Source organism: Kogia breviceps, chromosome 15 (assembly GCF_026419965.1).
Source record: "Kogia breviceps isolate mKogBre1 chromosome 15, mKogBre1 haplotype 1, whole genome shotgun sequence".
In the NCBI taxonomy this organism is placed as follows: Eukaryota; Metazoa; Chordata; class Mammalia; order Artiodactyla; family Physeteridae; genus Kogia; species Kogia breviceps.
In genome coordinates this window covers 89,050,070-89,067,671 of record NC_081324.1, presented here as the reverse complement: position 1 = coordinate 89,067,671, position 17,602 = coordinate 89,050,070, and the positions used below count along the sequence as shown (strand labels likewise).

Here is a 17,602-nt window from a genome sequence, read left to right as displayed (position 1 = left end):
TATTCCTGAAATAATCTTAATAAATGTACAGTAAAATCTATAGATTAATAAACGAAAATATAAAAATACTACTAATAGAAATAATCAGTGGAGATGATACATAAAAATACAAAACATCAAGTCAAAAATGAAACAAAAAGTCTTCAAAAGAGATGATAAAATATTGTTACAGACTTTTTGTATAAAGAGCTCACCCTAATTATCAAATAATCCACCACACTAAGGCCCAATGGGCGAGGGATATGAAGCTGTCTCACACACAAAATACTCTAAAGGGCCCATAAAGTATCTCTTTAACTGAGCATCTCCAGAAACCAGTGCACAATGTATCCCCCACTGCATGGCAACCACCTTAAAACCGTAATGCTGGACAAATATAATGAATCAGTCTCAACACCACGGGTGATGGTATAAACAGGCTTCACTTTTCTGGAAACCAGTATGAAAAGCTGAAGAGCTTTAAATTTCATGCCCTCTGAGGTCACTATTTCCCACTCCATGGGTCTGTCCAGGGGAGTAACGGGAAACTTGGACCCAGGTTTGTATACAAACACAGTTCCACAGGGTGTTATATACAACAAGGCAACGAACGCTGTGAGCGGTGTACCTGTGATACGTAAGCCTTTCTGCACGTACACCGTATGTCAGTAAAATCTGTGGTCAAAATAACGAACGCCACAGAGAACTACCCCAAGAGAACAGTATTAAGGGCTCTCTTTGTTTAAGACTTACAATCCAGTGACTTCATTTGCTCAGGATTTAAACTATCCGTCATACGCGGCTGATAGGTAGATACGTGATAAAGCGAAGTGAGACCAATTGTGGAAGGAGGTGGCGGGTGGTATGGGTGTTCGTAATAAGGTTCTTCAACTTTTCTGTCTGTCTGCGTGTTTTCATAACAAAATGCAGGGAAATGTACATGTACATCATATAACGGCTATCAAAGTAGGGGAAAAAAACAAGCAGAAACAACTGAAAAACTACCTCAATGATAAGATAATTCAGTAAGGCGTCTTGGAACAAACTTAACTCACAGGAACCCACAGCCTTCATACACATCAACTAGTTTGAAGATATAATGGGAGAGAAGATTCTATTTAGACAGAAAGTATTTCTATACTTCTTTAGATAGAAAGTATTTAAATACTTAGAATTATGGTTTTAAAAAATTCACAACATCTACATAAAGAAAGCGCTGAAAGGTTCACGAGGGGCACGAGAGGAGACCCGACCAGGAAGAATGGACGAAGATGTGCCCCCGGTGACACGGTTCCCCGCGGTCACAGCCTGGTCCGTTCCCCCAAGTGGCCAGGGCTAACCAGGGTGATCGCCTGCTGTGGGGACACCAGCCACCGCGCGCCACCCCGTCCTGAGGACGCTCGAACAGCCACCCGGAGAAGTCCCCGTGTAAGGGGACTGGGCTCGCCTGCCAACAGCCATCCACCAGGCCATCGAGGGGGCCGGCTGGGGTGGAGCCGGGGCTGGGCCTGCTGACAGCCGCATCTCCATGAGACCTGAGCCAGAAGCACCCGGCCGGGCTGCTCCCAATCCCTGCCCTACAGGAAGGGGTAGAGCAGCTGAGGCTCCAAGTTAGCACAGGCTCTACCAAGTCAGGGATGCACACAAGAATCGGAAAGGCCTGCAACAAGAATGCAAGACAAGGTGTAGCTCAAAGGCTAAGAGAAGAGATAAAACAGAACACTGGATCTGAACCAAGCACTCGTGACCAAGCATCACAAGCTACTGCCTTTCCGGGTGAAAATGTCCCTCCCAAATCAAGAACAAGCCAAAGGCCGGGAAATTCCCTGGCGGTCCAGCAGTTAGGACTCCATGCTTTCACCGCCGAGGGCCCGGGTGCAATGCCCGGTCGGGGAACGAAAGGTCCCACAAGCTGTGTGGCGCATCCAAAAAAAAAAGAACAAGCCAAAGGTGCCCACCATCAGCACCTCTATTTCTACACTTTATCACAAGGAACGGTAATAGAAGGATTATCAAGAAAACACTGTTATTCTTCAGAGATGAAGAGGTTGTATACACACAAGTAACGTGAGAATTTAGCAGAGCTGCTGGATTTAAGATCCGTAAATAAAAATCAACTGCATTTCTGCAGACCAGGAACAAATTAAAACATAATCTTAAAAAAATACCATTGATTACAACTTCAAAAAATATAATGCACCTAGAAATAAAGCTAATAAAAATATGCAATCATAAAATGTTAGCGGATGCTATTTAAGGAGATCTAAGTAAACGGAGAGGCTACTTTGATCATAGGTTGGAAAAGCTCTTCACAGAGATGCAATTCTCACCAAACACCCACTAATTCAACCACATTCGAATCAAAATCCCCAACCAGTTTTTCTCTGAAACTTGATAAACTGATTCTGAGCTGTATCTGAAATAGACCCAAATTAGTCAAAACTCTCCTAAAAAAGAATAAGGCCGAACGAAGGACTGACCTAGCTAGACCTCAAGAATTATTATAATGCTAGAGTAATCAAGGGAGTGTGGTATTGGTACAAACTGACCAGTACAACAATCAAGGTCCCAGAAAGAGCCGTGCGTATCAGGAAACTGTGACTAACACGTGAGCTGGCACTGAGCGTCACTGAGGAAGGATGGCCTTTTCAAACGGCACGGGGAGAGTCAGTCAACCATTTGGGGGAAAAAAAAGAAACTGCACTCTTATTTCACACTAGAGACAAAAGTGATTCTTGGTGGATTACAAACATCAATACAAGCGTAAAACAAAAATGTTGAGACAATGCGCAAAGACATGCTTTTGATCCTGAGGTTAAAATAATTTCTTTTAAACAACAGGGACAAACTCAACCTGTGAGGACGAACGCAGGGAAACCACCGAACTGCCCACCAACAGCACAACCACTAACCCGTGACACGTGCACACACAGACCACCGTTCAGCCGTGGGCACTGATTCTGTAGCAACACACCTCCACGGGGACGAAACTCGGGAACAGAACTGAGAAAAGTCAGCGAGTGAGCCTCCAGAGTGACTCCATTTATACCAAGTTCCAAGATCCAAACAAAGCGGTACGTTCAGGATTCACGCAGTGGGAGGGGGAAATGAGTGGAAGGAATGATAAACGCAAGATCCGGGCCGCAGCCTCCCCCTGGGACGAGGGCAGAGGCAGAACGGTGCTCCCTCCTACACTGGGTGGTGTGGCTGCTTACACCGCACGCAAGCTATTGCGGTTTTTATACCTTACGTGTGTTTTAATAAACGTTTAATAGAGCATTTTAGTAAGCTACTCAGAGCCTACCTTCTTTGGCTAAATTCAATAGCTCTGTTTGGTGATCCACAACCCCCTCAATCGCTTCTTCCTCTTCAATCGTCTCCTCCTCATCTTCCACTGAAACGGTCACCATCAAATGTCAGCGAGAGAGACTCCACAGCATCTTCCTTGCACTCACTCATGAAACACTGCAAGGCTCCAAAACTGTCATGCACAGCCATCAGAGAAGTTAAAGCTCAGTCCTAATTTCTCAGGTTAAATCTGGAAGTGACAGTTTACTAAGTAAGCAAAAAACCAGGGACCATACTTTATACTTTCTCTTCCATTTCAGTGTGAAATAGAGGCTCGTTTTCATCACATGACAGACCTACTCGGGCCAAAACAGGGAGCGATGCGGAACTTCCTGTCCACCTGCAGAGCCCACTACAGAAAGACCCACAAGCACGTTGTTTGGTGTCACTATGAATTCGTCATCGCCCATTTCAGAGGCCCCAGCCCCTGCCCAACTGAGGATTCCCCGAGCTCAGCTCCTGTCTGGCAGCTTCAGCCCTGCAACCCCACAGCCGGCTCCTGGTGGCTAAGAGTCCACCAGCACCCACGGCAGAGCACCACCCACCCTTGGGCCACCTCTCCATCTGAGCTGAGCCCTCACCATGGCAGGCCTTCCCTCCCGCTGACTCCTGCCCCCAACACGCACCGCCTCTCCTCCCTACCGACAAAAAGCACACGCATGCACATGCACGCACGCACGCACACACATGGTCCGACACCTTCCCTCCTCCACAATCCAACTCCTCATCTCTCCACTGCAAAACCCCACCATCCACCAAGGCCCCCGGCCCCCAAGAGCATAAGCCACTAAGCCACTGGATCTTCCGGTCCAGGCGGTACTCGACGCCCTGGCAGCACCGAGCAAGCTCTCCAGCTGCGCTTTCGGAGAGCCCTGAAGACAGCCAAAGCACAAGGGGGACAGACCTTCATCATCGGTTAAAGATGTGCTTGCTTTTCTTTTTCTTCCAGGTATCCCCGAATCCTGTGACACAGAACACAACTCGTAAGCGTGAGATCTGAAAACACAGAACGAGAACCCAAAGCACAACTGTCTACTCAACATACACCCGGGAGGACCTGGGAGGGCCCGTGCCAGGCGTGTCCACGGTGGACACCGCAAAGGCGGGGAAGCAAGACGAAATCCACTCCTGCTCTTCCCAAACCACCAAGGTAACACCCAGGTGAGCCTGAAGCTGGAAGGACCCAGCTGTAGGCCCAAGGGGGGGACTGCTCTCCAGCGAAGAGAGAACGCTATTCATGCCTACGACTTCCTGCAGACAGACACCCCCCCGCACAGCGACGCGACAGTCCCGAACTCACCACAAAGTTTTCCCGTAATGCATCAAGCCCTGTAGGTCTTGACTCTTTACCTGAAGAGACAGGTAACGTGATTCACTTTCACTAAGGCAGTGGAAGAGGTGACGTTCCTCACAAGGCCAAGGGCACCTCTGCCCACCCCCCGAGGAGAGGAGGCGAGGGGCAGAGCAGAGGCCAGCAAGGCGGGTCCCACCTCCCCTCTGCGGAGCAGGGAGGCACAGCCACACTGCCACGCCCGCTTGCGGCTTCAGCAGGAACCCAGAGTCTCCATCCTGGCAAAGCTTCTCGCTCATCACTTGCATAATCTTAGAGCTCCGTGAATTTCAACAGGGACCACCTCCTTCACCTCAGTTTCCTCATCAATAAAAGAGAGGAACCCTTCCCGCCCCCTCCCCGGGTCTCCAGTGACGGGGTAGCTGCTGCTGAGCACCGTGGGGGCAGCGCGATGCCTAGACGCGGGGGCCGGGGCGGGGCGGGGGGCAAGGCCGGGGCGGCGCACCTCACTCTCCGGGCACGCAGGGGACAGGCTCAGAACCTCAGTCCTGAGAGCCCCCCAGAGTTGGTCACCCTGGGGCTTACTGACTCACACTAGCGAACCTCAGAAGAACTGAAATGCCAGGACCAGGCTGCTGAGTAAATGGCCTCGCTAGGGAGGCTCCGCGGGAAGCCACGATGTCGCAGGGCGACGGTGAGCGGAGAATCGAGCAAACACAACCCGCAAGAGGGGAAAAGGCTTTTTAAAAAGTGATCATACCTTTCCGGGAAGCTTTCTGGAAATTTAAAGCCTTTTTCCTTTTTTCTTCTAATTCTACTTGTAGTTTTATTTCCACAACCTAAATGCAAAGAGTTAAATGAATAAGCGTGTTACTAAGAAGGTATATTATAAAAGTTCTATATATGAAAACACTAAAACTCACAGATGTAGACCAAAAAAGCACAGCTGTCCCAACCCCTTTTCAGATTAGAGCTGACCCTTGGACAACGTGGGTTTGAATGTGCAGGTCCACTGGTACTCAGATTTTTTCCGGTAGTAAATCCTACAGAGCTGCGTGGGCTGCGGCTGGCTACACCTGCAGCCATGGAACCGCAGACGCAGAGGGCGGAGACGAGCCGTGTGCAGATTTTCAGCTGCACGTAGGGAGGGCGGCCCTAAGCCCCCACGCTGTCCAAAGAGAAGTGTTCAGTTTGGTACTCTTTCATTATTTTGTGTCAACTGCATCCTGCCCCAATTCTGCCAGACGGTAAGAAGAGAATTTTTACGACAAGGAAGTGAGAGAGCAGCTGCTCTGGAACTACGCAGCCTTTGGTGACCTGCGCCAATACTAAACAGAACTACCCTCAGGAAGGCTCCCAGACACCACAGAGCGCGCAGGCCACGGCTGACGGGGATTTCGATGCACAAAGAGAAACGCAGGGGCAGAACCAGGTCTCCTGATGAGCCAACAGCCCAGAGGCACCCAGGAGGTGCGGGCACCCGCCTTTCCGAACGACACCTCAGGCTCTACCTGTGGGATTTCCCCATCGCACAGCCAGGCGGGGCTCAGAAGGCAGACTCACCAACGCCGACACAGTGTACGCTCCCCCAGCAGCCCATCAAAAGTTCAGAATTTACCTGTTCAATATTTGACCAAAAATATTCTATTTCTCTAGCAGTTGATGCGGCTATTCGTCTCAATCGGTTCTGTTCTTCCCTCCTTCCCCTTTCCTCCCGAAGCTGCTTCTCTTCATGATGACGCACGACAGTTCTGACAAGCTAGTAAATGAAAGTCCAAGAATTTTATGTTGTGCTCTGGGTCATGCTATCAGAAAAAAGATACATAATGTTTCTTTAAAATCTTCTCAGCCCGTAACTACATATAATCCACAGAGAGACACACCCTCACCTGCTCTAAGGGCGCATGGGAGAAATGCTGATTCCAGTGAAAACCACCACCAACGGTCTGCTTGACTTTCCTACAAGTGTTATTTTACCAAATACACATATTTTTCTCCAAAATGGAATATCATACTGTGCTACAATCTTCCTTTCCCCCTTTAATACATGAGTAACATCTTTTCATCAATCAACACAGATCAAAATCTTTTTTTGTTTTTTTTTGGTACGCGGGCCTCTCACTGCTGTGGCCTCTCCCGTTGCGGAGCACAGGTTCCGGACGCACAGGCTCAGCGGCCACGGCTCATGGGCCCAGCCGCTCCGCGGCACGTGGGATCTTCCCGGACCGGGGCACGAACCCGCGTCCCCTGCATCGGCAGGCGGACTCTCAACCGCTGCGCCACCAGGGAAGCCCCAAAATCATTTTTAATGTGTATCATTTCCACTGCGTAAATGCAGCAAAATTTAACTCCTAGGTATGAAAAAAGTTGGGTTGGGATAATTCACATTTTTTAAGGCTTTTGCTTTAAACTGCCAAACCGCTTTCCAGAATTTCTACTCTTTACATCCTCACCAGTTGTACGTCCAAAAGGTGCAGAGAAGTAACTCAGAAACGGACACACCCTGAGCTCCGAGTGCAGCAGAGCTGCCAGCCCCTCGGTTCTGGAATGACCCCGAGGCAGCCCCCCAGCACAGGTCTCCCAGGGCCTTGCCTCGGTCAGTGCAGCCCCGCACAGAGCCCCCCGCTCCTGGGGGTGGAGGGCTGGCGCGAGGAGGGGCGGCCCAGCACGCAGCCCCAGCGCCGGCTCAGCTGCCTCTCAGCCCTGCTGCTCAGCGCCCATGCACACCCCTCACCCCCGGCCACTGCCCTGCGGCCACACGCTCAGGAGCGTCAACTGTCGTGAAAAAGGAGATGTTTAAGGAGAGATCTGGTTTTCTTCTTAAATACACATGAATCTGATTAAAGACCCTTTGCACTTAGACCCTGCTGTTAACCCCCTTGGTCTTGGGGGAAAGCAAGGGGGAGAATTCAGAGGAGGGAGGTGGACAGGCCGAGGCACACAGGATCAACCCCCAGTCCTGAGAGTGTAGGAGATACGAAGGCAGCACCCAGGTCCCGAGGAATAAAGACACACAGAGACGGAGGGAGAAGCGGCCGGGCCTGGAGCTGTGTGCACGCACGCAAGGACGGCGGCTCTGCACTCTGGGACCCAAGGGCCCTAGAAATCTGTCACTTTCCACAATGCCAGCTTCAGCAGTAGCATCTCCTAGAGGTCCTACCCCGGGCTGGGTGCCTACTTTGGGAGCAGAGAGAAGGAAATAAATTCGGAGCCAGAACTGGAGAGAAGATGGACCGGAACACCAGGCAGCACAGAGCAGGCAGGCTGCGGGCAGCCAGAGAAGAACCCAAACCCCAGGACAGAACTGCAGCAGAAAAGGGCCACGTCTGTTCCCAGCAGTCCGCGCTAGAGCGCTGGGGACAGCCCTCAGAAATGAAGCAACACAGCAGTTACTTTCTGAATAACAGCAAAACATTCTTCAGCTACATCGTAAGTCAAGAAACCCTTTAGAGGGACTTCCCTGGTAGTCCAGAGCTTGAGAATCCGCCTTCCAATGCAGGGGACGCAGGTTCAATCCCTGGTCGGGGAACTAAGATCCCACACGCCGCGGGGAAGCTAAGCCCGCGCACCTCAACTAGAGAGTCCACGTGCCACCAACTAGAGAGCCCACGTGCTCTGGAGCCTGTGTGCCACAGCCAGAGAGCCAACACAGCCAAATCAATAAATATTTACAAAGAAAAAGGAACCATTTAGGAAGCGGGGCTGGGAGACCTGTGTCCGCACGCTTTACGGCCCGGGCGCCGCGGGGTGACCCCTGGGCCTCAGGCGCACCTTCTTGGCAGCGGCCGCCTTCCACCGCCGCTCCTGGGCAAAGTCCGCGGCCATCCACTGCATCTCCTCCAGCAGGTAGTCCCAGTGCGACTTGGGCCGCGGGGCCTCCTGCAGCTTGGGCAGCCGCCTGGGGGACCACAGGCCTTCTTTCCTTAAATCTGCTATCCGCTGATGGATCTGGTTCTCCTGCAAGGAGCACGGGGTGGAAGACGTCCAGCACAGTTGAAGCGCAAGCCACCGATGCACACCCCAGTCAGTGCGACCCTGCTACGTGGGTGTCTCAGCAACAAAGAAGAGCTGCCGAACAAGGCTCTACGAGAGGGCAGAGGCAAAGGCGTGCGACCCCCCGGGAGCCCCATCCTGGAGCCTGGGATGGAGCTCCCAGACCAGTGCTCACGGCGGAGCACGTACAGAGAACTGCTCAATCGCCCAACAACAGCAAGCGCTCACTAGGTGCGGGCCGTGAGCTGCACGGGCCTGGGCAGCCTCCCGAGGGCTCTCGGCTCTCAGCCTGCACCCCACGCCCCCCTCCCGCCGACTGCCGACACCAGCACAGAAAAGACCTTCTCCACACCAGTCTAGCTGCCCCTCCGGCAGGACAGGGCTAACTACGTGGTTTTCATCTTGGTCTCTCTGGATCACAAACCTTACTGTCAGGTGTTCCGTCTCATAACTAACTGCCCCCTTAGAAAGTGAAGCACACGCGCTCCACAGGCTGGCGCACACGGTGCACCCCTCTCGAGCTCTCTCAAGAGCTTCTTTAGGCGCACTTACCAGCGCTATCTGTTCTGCCAGCTTGTCCTGAGAACTGTCGTGGGGCGCGGCGGCATTCTGAGCGGGGCTCTGTGGTTTTGGGGGCGCCGACACAGCTGCCCCCGGGGAGCGGGCTATGACCGGAGACAGCGACTTGGCTGCTGGGGAGGGTCTGTTCACTGGGGAGGCCCGGGCAGGCGAAGGCCCTGGGCCTGAGCCGCTGGAGGGGGCAGCAGTCGAGGCAGAGGAGGCGGAGGGCAGCGGCCGCGGGCAGGGCTGGGCGGGGTCCACAGGCGGTCTGGGCGGTGCCGCCGTCTGGCAGGGAAACCAGGGCTCAGTGCCGGGCCCGGAACCCACAGGCCGGCTGGAGGCCCCTCTCCAACACCCCTCCCTCTCCCCAGCAGCGCAGACCGACCAGCAGGCCCACTGCAGACCACAGGGCCACGCAGACTAACCGTGTCTACAGAAGAGAAGCCCTGTTAGTCCACAAAGCCACATCAGAGCTCCCTGTAAACGGTGCCTTCACATATGGTCTTACGTCGGTTTTTTTTTTTTTGCTTTTTCCAGCTTTTTCAAGTAATTTTTTAGAATTTTTAATTGTAGAAACTTCTTAACTGAGAAGTACCAAATGCTCACCATGTACCTGTTCTCTGAACGGCAAATTCCACACGGCCCTCTTGCGGTGGGCAAGCTGTAAGGTTAGAAACCCTCCTCTGTGCCGTCCCGAGAGCCGAGCGTGTAAAACTGAGGAGCCCCTCTGCCCAGCCCTCCCCGGGCCGAAGGTGAGCTTAGATTCACACGGGAATTCCGGCCGGGAGGAAGTGGGGGGTCAGAGAGCAGGGAAGGCAAGGCCCTGCCGCGCCAGGAGGCCTGAGGACAGAGCGACGCGCACGCCGCCCGTTTATCACCCGCGATGCGGACGAGACACCGCAGCCAAGGCCGGGCCCCGCACGGCGCACAGCTTCTCCGCCCACCTCTAAGGAGATTTCCTCCACCTCAGCAGTCGGTAAACTGTGGCCGGCCACACACTTTGGGAGAGTTTCACAGGCCACGGCCGCTCATCTGTGAGCCCTGGCGCTGCTCTCACCTTCAGCGGCGGAGCTGAGCAACTCAACAGGAAGCACACGGCCTGCAAAGCCTGAAATACCATTATGCTTCCTCTCTGTGGCCCTTTACAGAAGAAGTCTGCTGGCCCTGCCCAATCTGGAAGGAACAGAATTCCATGGCTTCTGTAAGGAGCTCCTCTAAAATCACATCCCACAGCTCACACCATCGACAACAAGGGCGGGAAATAAACCCAAGAAAAATGTCAATGCTGCGTGAGGTCGGTACCAGGCTCAATGACAGCGTTCAAAACAGAGAGCCTCACTTCCACGGAGACCTCAAGCTTGCGAAGGCCCGAGAAGCTCAGCGCCCTGGCGGGGGAAGGGGGTGCTCCTTCCCAAGGTGCACAAGAGGCTCCAGAATCAACCCAGGGGGCCAGTCACAGCCCCCCCAGCACTGGCTGACCAACCTTGCCAAGTTATCTGGCCTCTCTGGCCTCGGTCTTTTCAAAGCTAACGGGCGTGATAAAGATTCTACCGCAGAGGGGTGCTAGGTAGAGGAGAGCAAATAATGGCCCCGAGGTACCCGTCACCACGCCTCACACCTGGCAGGCGGTGAGTGAAAGGCAGCATCCTTACATGAGAGCCAACTTCTACAATCACCAGAAGAACTCGAACTCCAAGCCCAGCTAGGAAATCTCCTTGTTAACGAGGGAGAGGGGAGAGGAAGGGGAGGTTTTCCTAAGCGGCTGACCGCACGCTGCGGAGACCAGCCTCTGAAAGCACTGCCTCCGGCCCCTCTGGCACCCCAGACCCATGCTTCGTGAGCGCACTGCCCCCCAGGGGCCCCACGTGGTCTACCGTACACGTTTCACAACGACGTCTGCGTGAAGTTAATCTGTGGACGAGGAGGGGCATTATAAAGCCTGGAAACGTGTGTCAAGCCTGGAAAACAGCCTCACCCACGCTCGTGGAGTGGAGCGCCCGGGGAGGCACCGTGGACAGACTGGCGGAGGGTGAGGAGCTGCGGGGAGCCCCACCAGCCCCGGCCCAGGCCTTCGCTCCTATGACCTCGCGCTACTTGGCTCGCCAGGTGGGACGAGGGCCACCGTGCCCTGTGCGTGGCTCCCTGTGCCCAGGGCAGCGCTCAGAGTCGTGTCGTTTTCTGACATTTTAATAACAGTAACTACAGCTGCACAGTAAATTTGTGTTGCAGCTACTGAACTAACTGACCATCGCACAGTGGAGAGCCTTCGAAGCGCCGGGAGAGAGGGAGTTACCCAGCTGGGAACCATCCCGCCCAGCACACAGCCTGTCGCTTCTTCCGCCTCTAAGCCGGGGAACGGCAGGGCCCGGAGTACCTGCGGCTGGGACGGGAGTGGAGGGGCCTGCATCTGCGCCTTCGCGGGCACCAGGGCGTGGAGGGCCGCGGGGAGCTGGCCGGGCGGGGGCGCCGGGGCGGGGGCGTTTGGCGGCTGCGTCTTCACCGGCACCGGCACCGGCACCGGCACCGGGGTCTGCGGCTCGGCCGTCTGCGGCTGCGGGGGGAACTGCAGCGCTGGCGGCAGGGGCGCGGCGGGGAGGCCGGCCGGCGGCAGCCTGGCGGGCAGCTGCGGCGGCGGCGTGTGCAGGCTGGCGGCGTTCTGCACCGGGGGCCCCGTGGAGGGGTCGTACCGCTGCTGGCTCTGCTTCTGGCCGGCGAGTTGGGCGGCCTGCGGCGCGGGCGGCATTCCCCCTGCAACAGAGGGCAGACCCAGCAGCCCTGACTCCGGGGCTCGGACTCCACCGGCCAGGGCTGCCTCAGACCCTGCACTCGCAACACACACACTCAAACGGGAGGTTTACCTGGTGGGAGATCTCTGTGTATTAGCTCTAACGTGATAAATGAGCACACAACAAAGGAAAGAAAGGCCTCGGCCTTTGCGAGTTAGCATCAAGCAGAGCAGGCACGGAATAACCGCAGGGTCCCTACCACAGCAGCAAGTCAGAAAAAACACAGGAGGGAAACCGGAGGGAAGCTGAGGACAGTGGGACGTGCGGCTCCGCTAAAGTGACAAGAGCTGGTCTCCGGTGGTTTCTTCATACTGTGTGAAGTGGGACTCAGAGGAACGTCCCAATGGCAGAAACCACCTCAGATATGCTACCTGCACTGCACACGTTTTAGCCTGCTGCTGCTTCCTGAAGCCCTCTCTGCACTCCCTCTTTCTGAGCTAAGAGAGCTAGTTCTGGCGCTGGGTCTTACCTTGAACTGTCGGCATTAACTGCTGGAGAGGAACTCCTGTATTCACCCCTGGGTGCTGGAAAACTACCCCTTGGTGACCCACTTCGAGTCGAGGTCTCTTAGACTGCTCTAGAATAATTTTCAGAAAAGGTGCAGTTTGATGTAAAAATAAAACCACAAAAGTAGTAGAAAAAACATGTGTAAGTGTTTTTATCATCTTTGAACAGAGAGGCCTTTCTATGCATGAACCAAAATGCAGAAGCCATAAAAGATAAGGTTGATAAATATAATTTCTTTCCGTTAAAAATTTGTAAATATAAGGAAAAGCATCATAAAAAAGGCAAAGGACAAGCGTCAACCTAAGAGACAATTATCTGCAACACACATAACGGGCAACATTCATAAAGCTCTAACAAACCAACATGGAAAGGATCAACAACCAGAAAGACAAAGTGGGCAAAGAACACGAGCCGCGGCGGGCAGAGAGGGACACACTCACAAAGGGTCAGAAACACGGAGACGCAGCTGAAACCGTATCAAAGTGCAAGAACTCCATCAGCAAAAGCAAGGTTTTATTTCTTACCCACTGATCAACAAAGATGAAAAGATACTTAATAAAATGGCCAAAATTTGAGAGAACCAGAAATTGCTGATGGGAGCAAAAACTGACCTACCCTTTTGGAGGGCAACTTAGCCTCACTAATACTTAACTATGCACACATTTTGATCTAGAGATTTCACTCTTGGAGCGCTGCTTTTAGATACATGGACAGACATGTATAGAAAAAAATGTGAAACTAAATGTTCAATCAGGTTTTGAGTACAACAGAAAAAAGATGATACTAACAAATGAATGCTAACACGGGTCTGACGAATAAAGAAGCAAGTACCCACGCAGTGGGTGCAGTATTTTGCAGCTATCAAAAAGAAGGAGGTCCGTGACTGGGAAAGGTGGCCTAGTCAGTTAATGTTAAAGACATAACAGTGTATATATACAGGATCACGTTTGAACTTTTTCAGAATGACACACCTGTAGCAATGCTTGTCTGTGAAACTGAACAAACGTAGCCAGCTCTGTGGCTAGGGATTGGGGAAGGAATACCAAACCAGAGACAGATTTAAACTACACCCTTCCAAACTGTTTGAATCTTTTACACAAAATGTGTATTAAGTTCCTAAGCTGGAGAAAAAAATTCAGTTTGAAAAAATGAATGACAATTTGAAAAGGCAGATGGCTTTACACTTAATCATGTCATGAGGACTAAAGAGCCTACATATGCACACAGAAAATCACACTGGAATATAGCTATTCAACTGACAAATTTCTAACTTCAATACACATACACATGCACATCAATATTTTGTTAAGCTGATTACCACCAAAAGAAAAATTAACTTTCAAAGTAGAAACTAACCAGAACTAAGTTCCTTAGGTGCCATGGTTTAGAAACAGGTGGCCACTACACTGGAATTTCCGAACTAAGATGCTAACGGGCTCCGGAGGGCCCTTCAGACTGTGCTCCGTGACATACCTGCCGGAGGTCCCGCCTGCTGCCTCTTAAAGGGGTCCGTTTCGATCACACTGCCAGCCCCTGCCACCAGGGTGCCTGCAAGGGCTTGCTGCTGGGAAAAAAAAAAAAAAAAAAAAGGAAAAACTGAGATTTTCATAATTTAAATGCATTACAAGAATGAATATAAACTAAAACTATCATAATTGTCCCAAACACTGACTTCCCTTCTTTTTAAGAAGAGAAATGTCATCTACCCAATGTATTATAATAAATAATTTAAAGTTCTAACTTACCTCTGGAGGATAAAAAAGGATTTGCGTTCTGGTTTTAAATGGAATTTCAGATCAATGCAAATCTAGAGTCCTTCAGAAGCGAGTTGGCTTTGCACACACAATGACAGCAGAAGCTAGTGCAGGAAACATCAGTCTCATCGAGGACTACAACTTAGCCTCCTGATCAGTCACACGGCCTGTCATCACTCAGCTCGCCAAAATCACAAAAGCTGAATGATAAGAAGACTGAATTTGCCTTCCTACTGGAAAATGGCACTAAAACTCCAATTAATAACTAGCTAACTGACTTCAAAATGGTACTGCAGTTAGTACCCTACATGATATATAGCTGTATGAAATATATACAGTTCATTTAAAATGTTTAAGTGAAAAGCTACCAGCAAAGACGGAAACTAGCTGACTCTGGGCGCCCTCCACCTTTGACACCTCTGCACTACCCCTGAAGGGCTACTGAAGGCTAAGCATGATGTTTAACAGTTGCTAACTTTTTAAATAATTCAAGTATATCCACTCTACCTAGCGAGGCATTTTAAATGCAAAAGTTACAGATGTCTGAACGAAGAAACTGCCCACGAGAGTGGCTATTGACCCCAGCATCCCTAGGAATGGACACTGCACTGCCAGGACCAGCCATGCTGCAGGTTTTGCCTCACATGGGGAAAGGCCTCAGAGTAATGAAAAGGGGAAGTAAGCACCCCCTGTTTACATTTAACAAAGATGGGGGGAGGAAGGAAGAGAGGGAAGGAGGGAGGAGAGAAGAGAATGATTTAAAAAACAGACAATATGTGAACAGTGGTTGTCTCTGGGGACAAGATTACAATCAATTTATAATTTGTGTGTGTGTGTGCACTTTTCTAAATTTTCTAAATGTTTTACAATGAACATGTATTACTTCTGTAATCAAAAAGGTTTTTTTTAATAAAAGAAATTGATACAGGGTTCTGTGTCCAGTAACGGCCAGGTACTTCCTGTTGGACTAAACACATTCCAGATAAATATAAACTCTAAAAGAAATAGAAAAAATGTGAGCAGATACAGCACGGGACTCGATACTTGCAAGGAAGGAATGAAACTAGGAAACGTTTCTGGGTTTACGACATTCGGCACAAGGGCAGGTCCCAGTCTCAGACCCAGAGAGGGAGGGTCTCACTGGCTTGAAGACCACTAGGATGGAGAGCAGGAGACCAGAGTGGAGAAAGGTAAGGGAGAATCGCCACAGGAGGCAGCGGAGATGGGGCCCAAGCTCCCCTTTTTTCTGGCTGCCTCCTGACCACCCACATGCCAAGACGCCAAGCACAGGCCAGGGTAACCACACTGAGATCTCAGGAGGCAGAGTCTACAGTTTCAATCCAGTCACATTAACTAGATGTGAAAGCAAACCAGCAGAACTCCTCAGAAGGATATAACAGAACTCAGGGTCTCTGCAACCTATCATTCATGACACCCAAAACCCAATTCAAAAATCAATCAACATGACACACCATATTAACAAACTGAAGGATAAAAACTGTATGATCATCTCAACAGATGCAGAAAAAGCTTTCGACAAAATTCAACACCCAATTCTGATAAAAACTCTCCAGAAAGTAGGCACAGAGGGAACCTTACCTCAACATAATAAAGGCCGTATATGACAAATCCACAGCCAACATCGTTCTCAATGGTGAAAAATTGAAACCATTTCCCCTAAGATCAGGAACAAGACAAGGCTGCCCACTCTCACCACTATTATTCAACATAATTTTGGAAGTTTTAGCCACAGCAATCAGAGAAGAAAAAGAAATATAAGGAATCCAAATTAGAAAAGAAGTAAAACTGTCACTGTTTGCAGATGACATCATACTATACATAGAGAATCCTAAAGATGCTACCAGAAAACTACTAGAGCTTATCAATGAATTTGGTAAAGTAGCAGGATACAAAATTAATGTACAGAAGGAAATACTCCCATTTACCATTGCAACAAAAAGAATAAAATACCTAGGAACAAACCTACCTAAGGAGACAAAAGACCTGTATGAAGAAAACTGTAAGACACTGATGAAAGAAATTAAAGATGATACAAACAGATGGAGAGATATACCATGTTCCTGGATTGGAAGAATTGACATTGTGAAAATGACTATACTACCCAAAGCAATCTACAGATTCAATGCAATTCCTATCAAACTACCAACGGCATTTTTCACAGAACTAGAACAAAAAATTTCACAATTTGTATGGAAATACAAAAGACCCTGAATACTCAAAGCAATCTTGAGAAAGAAAAACAGAGCTGGAGGAATCAGGTTCCCTGACTTCAGACTATACTACAAAGCTACAGTAATCAAGACAGTATGGGGCTTCCGTGGTGGCACAGTAGTTGAGAATCTGCCTGCCAATGCAGGGGACATGGGTTCGAGCCCTGGTCTGGGAAGATCCCACATGTCGCGGAGCAACTAGGCCCGTGAGCCACAACTAATGAGCCTGCACATCTGGAGCCTGTGCTCCACAACAAGAGAGGCCGCAAAAGTGAGAGGCCCACGCACCGCGATGAAGAGTGGCCCCCGCTCGCCACAACTACAGAAAGCCCTCGCACAGAAACGAAGACCCAACACAGTCAGAAATAAATAAATAAATAAATAAATAAATTTATTTTAAAATAATAATAAAGTATGGTACTGGCACAAAAACAGAAATATAGATCAAAAGAACAGGATAGAAAGCCCAGAGATAAACCCACGCACATATGGTCACCTTATCTTTGATAAAGGAGGCAAGAATATACAATGGAGAAAAGACAGAAGTGGTGCTGGGAAAACTGGACAGCTACATGTAAAAGAATGAAATTAGAACACTCCCTGACACCATACACACAGAAAAAACTCAAAATTGATTAAAGACCCAAATGTAAGGTCAGACATTATAAAACTCTTAGAGGAAAACATCGGCATAACACTCTATGCCATAAATCACAGCAAGATCCTTTTTGACCCACCTCCTAGAGAAATGGAAAGAAAAACAAATAAACAAATGGGACCTAATGAAACTTAAAAGCTTTTGCACAGCAAAGGAAACCATAAAAAAGACGAGGGCCTCCCTGGTGGCGCTGTGGTTGAGAGTCCGCCTGCCGATGCAGGGGATGCAGGTTCGTGCCCAGGTCTGGGAGGATCCCACGTGCCACGGAGTGGCTGGGCCCATGAGCCATGGCCGCTGAGCCTGAGCGTCCAGAGCCTGTGCTCCACAACAGGAGAGGTCACAACAGTGGAAGGCCCACGTACCGCAAAAAAAAAAAAAAAAAAAAAGACAAAAAGAAAACCCTTAGAATGGGAGAAAATATTTGCAAATGAAGCAACTGACAAAGGATTAATCTCCAAAATATACAAGCAGCTCATGCGGCTCAATATCAAAAA

General features: G+C 50.4%; 1 protein-coding gene across 16 annotated transcripts in view; it reads right to left on the bottom strand.

The window, feature by feature from the left end:
• The window catches only part of EP400 (E1A binding protein p400), a 110,519-nt gene that overhangs the window by 60,666 nt on the left and 32,251 nt on the right, over positions 1-17,602 (bottom strand). For 11 of the 16 annotated variants that reach the window (XM_059039995.2, XM_067016109.1, XM_059039996.2 and 8 more), the window contains 10 exons: positions 13,939-14,029; positions 12,428-12,535; positions 11,547-11,920; positions 9,164-9,457; positions 8,390-8,575; positions 6,237-6,377; positions 5,379-5,457; positions 4,628-4,677; positions 4,232-4,289; positions 3,284-3,373 (listed from right to left, as the gene is read on the bottom strand). In XM_059039995.2, coding sequence (XP_058895978.1) covers positions 3,284-3,373; positions 4,232-4,289; positions 4,628-4,677; positions 5,379-5,457; positions 6,237-6,377; positions 8,390-8,575; positions 9,164-9,457; positions 11,547-11,920; positions 12,428-12,535; positions 13,939-14,029 — 1,471 coding nt within the window. The remainder of the gene's footprint in view (positions 1-3,283; positions 3,374-4,231; positions 4,290-4,627; positions 4,678-5,378; positions 5,458-6,236; positions 6,378-8,389; positions 8,576-9,163; positions 9,458-11,546; positions 11,921-12,427; positions 12,536-13,938; positions 14,030-17,602) is intronic. The other 5 variants (XM_067016103.1, XM_067016107.1, XM_059040000.2 and 2 more) reach the window with 2 other exon arrangements.